This window comes from Cebus imitator, unplaced genomic scaffold (assembly GCF_001604975.1).
Source record: "Cebus imitator isolate Cc_AM_T3 unplaced genomic scaffold, Cebus_imitator-1.0 Scaffold85, whole genome shotgun sequence".
NCBI lineage: Eukaryota > Metazoa > Chordata > Mammalia > Primates > Cebidae > Cebus > Cebus imitator.
The window spans coordinates 9,853,418-9,862,228 of record NW_016107400.1 but is presented as its reverse complement, the minus strand read 5'-3'; the positions used below and the strand labels follow the sequence as shown (position 1 = coordinate 9,862,228).

Here is an 8,811-nt window from a genome sequence, read left to right as displayed (position 1 = left end):
CCCCAGGCCAGGCGTGTAGCCCCAGGACACGCAGAAAAACACACCTCAGGTGTGCCTGTGCTACGCCCACACCTCTGTGCGGGAGCTCACCAACACTGCCTGTCTTTTAGTCACAGCTGTGCCGCAGGCGCCGGCAGACAGGCAGGCAGGCTCACAAGGAAGAGCAGAGCCCTCCCACCTCCCCGCCCTGCCCACTCTCCACGCACGGCCCTGTCACTGCCCGGGCTCTAGTCTCCTGGTGCTTAGCTCTGTAACTCTACAGCATGCACTCTGAGGAAGCTTTTGGGTCCTAAGGAGTATTCCACTCACATTCATGATCTCTTACCTCCTTTACTTCCAGTTTTGACACTTAGTTCTATTGATGATCTTTGAAACTCTATTTTTTAATTTATTTAAAATGATTGAGATGGGAGCTTGCTAGGTTGCCCAACCTGGCCTCAAACTCCTGGCCTTAAGTGATCTTCCCCCCTCCACCTCCCAAAGTGCTGGGATTACAGGCATGAGCCACCACACCAAGCCTATTTTTTAGAAACAGGCTCCTGCTCTGTTGCTCAGGCTGGAACGCAGTGGCATGATGATAGCTCACTGTCACCTCAAGCTCCTGGGCTCAGGTCATCTTCCTGCCTCAGTCTCCTAGGTAGTACCTTGGTATGTGCCTCCATAACCAGCTAATTTTTAAATATTTTGTAGAGACAGGGCCTCATTCAGTTGTCCAGGCTGGTCTCAGGCCTCAAGGGATCCTCCTGCCATGGCCTCCCAAAGTTCTGGGACAACAGGCATAATGCATGCCCTACCTAGTGTATATAATATTCTAAATCCTTTGTTGCCATTTCAACAGTGTTCTCAGCATCTTTACCAGGAGTAGTTTCCATATCAAGAAACTCAAGAAACCACTTTTGCTCATCTATAAGAAGCAACTCATCTGTTGAAGTTTGATTCTGAGATTGCAGCAATTCCATCCCTTCTTCAGGCTCTGCCTCTAGTTCTAGTTCTCTTGTTATTTTCACTGCACCTGCAGTTACTTTCTCCACTAAAGACTTGAACCCCTCAAAGTAATCCATGAGGGTGAGAATCAACTTCTTCCAAACTCCTGTTGATGTGGGTATTTGGACCACCTCAAAATAGAATGGTGACTCTTTTCCGGAAGATTTTCAATTTACTTTGTCCAGATCCATCAGAGAAATCATATAGTAGCTATAACCTTATGAAAAGTATTTCCTTCTCTCTCTCTTTTTTTTTCTTTTTTGAGACAGTGTGCAATGGTGTGATCTCGGTTCACTGCAACCTCCACCTCCCAGGTTCAAGTGATTCTTCTGCTTCTCCTGTTTCAGCCTCCCGAGTAGCTGGGATTACAGGCGCCTGCCACCACACCTGGCTAATTTTTGTATTTTTAGTAGAGACGATGTTTTACCATGTTGGCCCTCTGGTCTGGAACTCCTGACCTCAGGTGATCCACCCACCTCAGCCTCCCAAAGTGCTGGGATTACAGGCATGACCCACTGTGCCTGGCCACAAAATGTATTTCTTAAATAAGACTTGAAAGTGGAATGACTCCTTGATCCATGAGGTACAGAATGGATGTTGTGTTAGCAGGCATGAAAACAGTGTTCATCTCCTTGAACATCTCCATCAGAGCTCATGGGTGACCAGGGGGCATCATTACTCATCGCACTGTTTTGGAAGGAATCTTTTTTTTTTTTTTTTTTGAGATGGAGTTTTACTCTTTGCTGCCCAGGCTAGAGTGTAGTGGTACAATCTTGGCTCACTGCATCCTCCTTCTCCCGGGTTCAAGCAATTCTCCTGTCTCAGCCTCCCGAGTAGCTGGGACTACAGGTGTGTGCCACTACACCTGGCTAACTTGTGTATTTTTAGTTGAGACGGGGTTTCACTGTGTTGGCCAGGCTTGTCTCAAACTCCTAACCTCAGATGATCCACCCGCCTTGGCCTCCCAAAGTGCTGGGATTACAGGCATCAGCCGCCACACCTGGCCAAGGGATGTTTTTTGTCTGAGCAGTAGGTCTCTAGAGTGGGCTTAAAATATTCAGTAAGCCACATTGTAAACAGATGTGCTGTCATCCAGCTTTGCTGTCCTATTTATAGAGCACAGGGAGAATAGATTTAGCATAATTCTTAAGGGCCTTAAGAATTTGGGGATGGGAAATAAGCATTGGCTTCAACTCAAAGTCACCGGCTGCATTACTTCTTAACAAGAGAGTGGCCTGTAATTTGAAGCCTTGAAACCAGGCACTGACTTTTCCTTTGTACCCATGAAAGTCCTAGATGGCATCTTCCAATATAAAGCTGTTTTGTGGACGGTGAAAATCAGTTTAGTGTATACACGTTCATCACTGATCCTGGCTAGATCTTCTGGACACTTTGCTGCAGCTTCTCTCCTTCCACACTTGCTGCTTCACCTTATATTTTTTTGTTATGGAGACGGCTTCTTAAACTTCATGAACCAACCTGTGCTAGCTTTCACCTTTTCTTCTGCAGCTTCCTCACCTCTCTCAGCCTTCATAAAACTGAAGAGAGTTAGGGGCTTACTCTGGATTAGGCTTTGGCATAAGGGAATGTTGAGGCTGATTCGATCTATCCAGACTGCTGAAACATTCTCCATGTCAGCAGCAAGGCTGTTTTGCTTTGTTATTGTTCGTGAGTAGCACTTTGAATTTCCTTCAAGAGCTTTTCCTTTGCCCTCACAGCTTTGACTAACGTTGGCTTTCAGCTGTCTTGGCTGTCACCATGCTTTCCTCACAAACCCTGGTCATTTCCAGCTTTTGATGTAAAGTGAGAGATGTCCAACTCTGCCTTTCACTTGAACACAGAGGGGCCATGGTAAGGTTATTAATTGGCCTGATTTCCATATTGTTGTGTCTCAGGAATAGGGAGCCCCAGGGAGGGAGGAAAGTAGGAAATGGCTGGTCACTGGAGCTGTCAGAACACACATGACATGTATCAGTTAAGTTTGCTGTCTTATGTGGGCGTGGTTCATGGTGCCCCAAAGCAATTACGGTGGTAATGTCAAAGATCGCTGATCACAGGTCACCGTTGCAGTTATGATAATCATAAAAAAGTGGAGAGATGAAAATTACCAAAGCATGACAGACACAAATGGAGCACCCGGTGTTGGGAGCGTGGCACCAGTAGACACTTTTGATGCAGACCTGCCACAAATCTTCAGTATGTAAAAACAAATCCAAAACCACAATATCCGTGAAGCACAATAAAGTGAGTTGCTTGTGAAGCTGATGGTGTTCATTATATGTTTTGTAACCACAATTAGAATTCTGTACTTTGTCTGGAGTTTGGACTGGGTAAAAATGCAGTGGTAACATATCGATTATGGCCTTAGCAGAAACGTCTTCCATAGGAAGCAACAGAAGCCAGCCGTAGGAAATGTAGGAGTCCCCAGTCAAGGACTCCCCACCAGAGCACTGGGCTTTACAGTTCCCGAACCCCAGTCCTCAGCCTCTGTGCCCTTCACTTTATATCTTGAGCAGGAATATCATAGTGGCCAGGAGAAATCCAGTCAGCTATAGGCAGGGGCCTGGGGTCACGGATGAGGAGCCTGACTCCCCGGCGCCCAACTCGTCCACCCAGCAGTGACCCCTGTGCGCTGGAGCGTGCCTTTCCTACGTGTGGCCTGTGCATTGGCGGGGGGACGAGGGCCTCTGTCGGGTTGCCTCTGATCTTCCTCCGTGTCTTCCCAGCCGCTCCTCTGGAAGAGCTAACGGTGGGAACCTCCTGCCTCCCTGACACATTCACCAAGCTGATAAGCCCCCAGGAAAACACCTGCAGCTTGGAAGAGTTTGTCTTCCGGCTGGAGCTCTCTGGGTATAGTCCTGAAGACCTGACTGCTGCCTTGGAGATCCTGGAAGCCATTGTAGCCATGGGTTGTTTTGGGATCGACAAGGAGGAGCTGCGCAGACGGTTCTCGGCTTTGGAGCAGCCAGGTGGTGGGCGTACCAGGACATTCGCAGACTGCGTCCAGGTGAGCTGTCTGTAGCTTAGCTGGATGTCACTGAAGCCGGAGTTGCAGCTCCCAGGCCAGCTGCACACCGAGGATGGGCTTGATGTGGGGCATAGCATGGTGCATTCTTTTTAAGCATTGAATTAGTCGTTAAGGTTTGAAAACTGGGGCATTTCACGTCTGCTTTGAGGGTGCAGCTGTGGATCCCTGAGGGTCACACAGCTGACGTGGTTCGCGAGCGGCCAGGCTGAGCCTAGAGAGGAAGAGAGGCTCCTCCACGGCACGGGGCTAAAAGGGGCAGTCCCGGGGCTGGGAGCCAGGCCCACCTCGTGGACTTGCTGCTCAGGGACTTAACCCAGCGGACAGGGGAAGCCACTCTGCTCATCCCCCATCACCAGTGCGGAGGATCCCTGGCTCCCCACAGACTCCGCCTGTCTCCTGCCCCCCCAGGCCCTCCTGGAACAGCAGCAGGTGCTGGAGGTCGGCGGCAACACTGTGCGCCTGGTGGCCATAGGCTCTGCCTGGCCCTGGCTCCTGCATTCTGTGAGGCTGAAAGACAGAGAGGAGGATGCCCATGCCCAGAGAGAAGACCCTCAGGCCAGACCCCTGGAGGGGTCTTCCAGCCAGGATGGGCCTCCGGAGGGGCAGGCACCCCCTTCTCACAGCCCCCGGGGCACCAAGAGGTATGCTGTCTGGGCCAGTGAGATCGGGGAGACCCCTGCCAAGAGGCCGGCGCTGCAGGACTCAAACTTGGCCCCCAGCCTCGGGCCTGGAACAGAAGACTGGGCAGAGGCCCAGGCCCCATCTCCACCCCCAGCTCTTGAAGACACAGCTGCGGCAGAAGCTGTGCAGGAAGACCAAGAGGGTGTCGGGGAGTTCAGTTCCCCAGGCCAAGAGCAGCTGAGTGGCCAGGCCCAGCCTCCAGAGGGCACTGAAGACCCCAGAGGTACCGCACGCCCTGTCCCCCACCCCACCCGCACGTTCCCTCCCCGCTTCCCTGATGGGCCGCACACCTTCCTCCCGGATAGGGGACCTGCCACTGGCGAAAAAGGGGCTTGATTTCAGCTTCTCAGAGCCTGAGCCTTGTGGGGAGGATGCTGCCTGTAAATGCATTTCCAGGGGAGGACAGAGGCCTCCCACTCCCCAGGCAGCACTGTGAGTTCCGGAGCAGGAGCTCAGGCGGTGGGTCCGGCTTGTGCGACGGCGTGGGGGTCTCGCCTTCCTCGGGAGCCATCTGTCATCAGCAGTGGCCTTCTCATGTGGCTTCCCTGGGCGTTTTTGTTTTCTTTGGGGTGTTTCTGCCTTGGGTTTTATACTACCCTTGTGGTCAGGGCTTCTGGGTGGGAAATGAGGTGTTCGCTGGCTTCCTCCGGTGTGGAGCTTGTCCGGGCCTGGGGCGCTGTCTGCGGCAGTCTCCCCGGCCCCACCACCTCCAGGGTGGCCACTCTGTGAGGAGATGATCATTGTCCTTTTTTTTTGACACTTCATCCCCAAACCTCGAGGTGCCCAGCTCATGCTGGGTGCTGGGTACCATGCTGAAGGTGGGGAGGCAGAGATGGCTTCCCTGCCTTTCCAAGCCTCTCACATCCTCTTCCTCTTCCCTCAGGGTTCACAGAGAGTTTTGGAGCCAGCAGCATCTCCCAGGCAGCGCGGGAAAGGTGAGTGTGGGCTTCTGGCTCCAGGGCCTGCGGTGGGGCTCTTGACCGGGCCAGAGTGTAAGGATTTGCGTGAGGGTCTTTGAGGGTCTCTCCCCAGGTCCCGGCTCTGACAGCCTGCCCAGCACCGTGCTTCTCGGCAGGGACACTTGGAGGGGTGCAGTGGGCGAGCAGCAGGTGTGCTGGGCGCTGGCAGCACCCAGGTCAGCTTGGAACAAGCTTTCAGGATGCCGAGGGTGCTGGTGGAGAACCACACCTGGCACCATCAGCCGCGCCTCACCGCCGAGTTCCTTACGGCCCACAGGCCCCTCACCTGCTCCTGCAGATGAGCCAAAGGTCCACAGAGGGACAAGCCCTGAATGCCTAGCTGCCCCCAGGAACAGCTGTGCCCCAGAATTAGAGGAGGCAAGGGGGCCACAAAAGCCACTCTGGTAGGGGTGCCTGCCATGAGTGTGTGCGCTGACCCTGGATTGGCAGGGCCCAAGTGCCCTGTGTCCTATCCTGGCTTTCAGGAGCTCAGTTGTTGCCCCTGCCAGGGCCCAGCCGTGGTGATGAGAGCCAAGTGTCCAGCTCTTCTGGGTCCACCCCACTCCTGGGCCCCGAGTGACTGTTCAGTCCCTGATTTAGTAGCAGAAATATCTGTTCTGAGGAAAGCATGCCCGGAACCCTGCACGTGGCACGGAGCAGAGCTTCAGAGTTACACCCCTGTGGGCTACGCCAGAGCCTGGAGGTGGCTGCTGCCCGGGCTGCCAGGAGAGCTGGCAAATCCAGGAGTCCCAGCCCTTGTCCCTCTCTTGCCAATGTGGGGGGACCTCGGGTGTGGGCTCCACGAGGCCTTGGCTGCAGCTGCGTCAGAGCAGAACCCCACGTCGTGGTTCCATCCAGCTGGTGGTCATGGGCTCCTCTGTCCAGACAGGAAAGAAGTGGGGCGTTTGGAGAGCAGAGAGCAGGAGGTGGCCAATCTTAGCCTTGTGACCTGGGCCAGGCCTAGGATACCCCCAAGGCTCAGTGTTCTGTCTGAACGAGCTGCCCTCCTGTCCCTGCCAAGCCCTGATGCCAAGCCCTCGCCCTGCAGGGACTGTGAGAGCGTCTCCTTCATCGGCCGGCCATGGCGTGTGGTGGACGGCCACCTGAACCTGCCTGTGTGCAAGGGCATGATGGAGGCCATGCTGTACCACATCATGACCAGGCCTGGCATCCCCGAGAGCTGCCTGCTGCGCCACTACCAGGGGGTTCTGCAGCCCGTCGCCGTGCTGGAGCTGCTCCAGGTATGAGGCCTTCCCGGGCTCGGCAGGGGCTGGGTGGACTCGAAGGCCCGGCTGTGATGTGCAGCATGCAGGACCACCATGCTGCCTACCTGTACCTCCTCCCCCAGCCTGTCCTGAGCTCCTGCTTCTCAGGCCGTCCCTCAGTGTCCTTTAGCTGCTCCATGCTGCTGGGAAGGCTGGAAGATGGGATGCCTGGGGTGCTTGTCTCTGATGCTTTCTCTGTGCCAAGGGCTACTAACTCAAGCTCACAGCGCCCCTGGTCAAGGAGCTGCGCCCTGGTGCGGCTGTCTCCTGCTTGGCTGACAGCTGCTCTGTGCTCCCAGGGCCCAGCATGGCTGGGGCCTCCAGCTCCCCTGGCAACTAGGAGCTTGAAGTTCAGTGTCAGATTCCCCATGGGCCAAACAAAACCTCACCTGGAAGCCAGTCTTGGCTCACAGGAAGCTGGGATGCAGCCCCACTGCAGGCCTGCATGACATTCAGCATGGTGGCCCCACGCTCAGGCCACTGCCTCTGCTGCCAGGGCCTTTGCCTGAACCCTCCTGGTACATCCCCACTTGCCTCATGCCCGGTTCAGGTGCCCCCAGCTCTGGGAAGTGGCTTCCTAGTACAGAGAGTTCACTCCATAAACGCTTGAAGAATAAATCAGTAAGCAGGCAGTGTCGTGCCCTTATAACCTGTGTGTCTGGTGTCTGCAGGGCCTGGAGTCCCTCGGCTGCATCCGGAAGTGCTGGCTGAGAAAGCCAAGGGCCGTCTCACTCTTCTCTACACCTGTGGTGGAAGAAGTGGAGGCACCCTCCAGCCTGGGCGAGAGCCCCATGGCCTTCTACGAGCCCACCTTGGACTGTACCCTCCGGCTGGGCCGTGTGTTTCCCCACGAGGTCAACTGGAACAAGTGGATCCACCTCTAGGACCCCTGTGGGCGTCCCTCCTCCCAGCCACTGCCTGCCACGCCACCCCGCCTGGTGCTCGGCAGACCCTACCGTGCCCCAGCCTTGGGTCTGCCAAGCCTCCTGCAGCAGGGGACGGGTGCTCTGGCCAGAGCCCCAGCCCGACACGTTTCCCACTCTCCTGGAACTCTGGAAAGAGGGGCTTCTCCACCTGCCAGTGCCCCAGGCTCTTCTGGGCCTGTCCCCTGGGGACTGGCCTCATCACACCGGGAATTGGTAATCTTGTCTCGGGGTCTCTGGAGTTGGCCCCGCCTGTGCACACCTCACATTCCAGACTCCAGCCATCAAGGCAGGGTCTCCTGGCTCCTTGAGTGCCCTAGTGCCACTGAGAGCAAGGGCCTTGTGGGATACACCTTGCAGAATAGTGGCAGTGTGCCCTGCTGCCATGGGGCCCCCGGGGGACTGCGGCCCCTCCCCAGGCAGGACATCCCAACCCCTGGGTGGGACAGCCCCCCAGAGCGGAGCCTGGAGCTTCCTCTCTGGCCTGTGAGTCACCTGGCAGGCCCGGCTGGGCTGGCTCTCGTGTCCCTCCGCCTGGCTGCTGATTCCCTGTGGGCCAGAAATGAGTCCCTGTAGGTTTTGGTTTTGTTTGTTTTATTTTGTTCTTTCACCTTTTTTCCTCATTAAAAAAAAAAAAAAAAGTCCCTGTGGAGTGGATTTATTTATTTTTTGATTAAAGGGAAGTAAAAATCCATTCTGTTTTGTGTGTTTCCTAAAGAACCATTGATTCCCCTAGGGGACTCCCTGCTTTCGCTGCAGAACAACCTGGAGTGGCTGTTCCCGTTGAAACCAGGGGAAGAGGGAAGGCCGTGATGCTAAGCTCGGCAGCCCCGCCCAGCCTCAGCCAGCAGGTGAGAGACGGGATGGAGATGGCACGGGCAGCTATCTCACCACCTTCTCGGCTGGCCCCAGGCCTGCCCCCCACAGAGCTGCTCCCGACCTAGCGCCAGGCCCGCCGTCACGTCGGCTCA

The 8,811-nt window shown here is 55.4% G+C and overlaps 1 protein-coding gene across 1 annotated transcript in view; it reads left to right on the top strand.

The window, feature by feature from the left end:
- GTF3C1 (general transcription factor IIIC subunit 1) overlaps positions 1 to 8,529 on the top strand; it is an 87,473-nt gene extending 78,944 nt beyond the window's left edge. Inside the window, exons 33-37 of the mRNA XM_017534185.2 lie at positions 3,512 to 3,991; positions 4,421 to 4,916; positions 5,577 to 5,628; positions 6,701 to 6,893; positions 7,589 to 8,529. Of these exons, the coding sequence (XP_017389674.1) occupies positions 3,512 to 3,991; positions 4,421 to 4,916; positions 5,577 to 5,628; positions 6,701 to 6,893; positions 7,589 to 7,801 (1,434 nt within the window). The 3' untranslated portion in view covers positions 7,802 to 8,529. The remainder of the gene's footprint in view (positions 1 to 3,511; positions 3,992 to 4,420; positions 4,917 to 5,576; positions 5,629 to 6,700; positions 6,894 to 7,588) is intronic.
- The last annotated feature ends 282 nt before the right edge of the window (positions 8,530 to 8,811 follow it).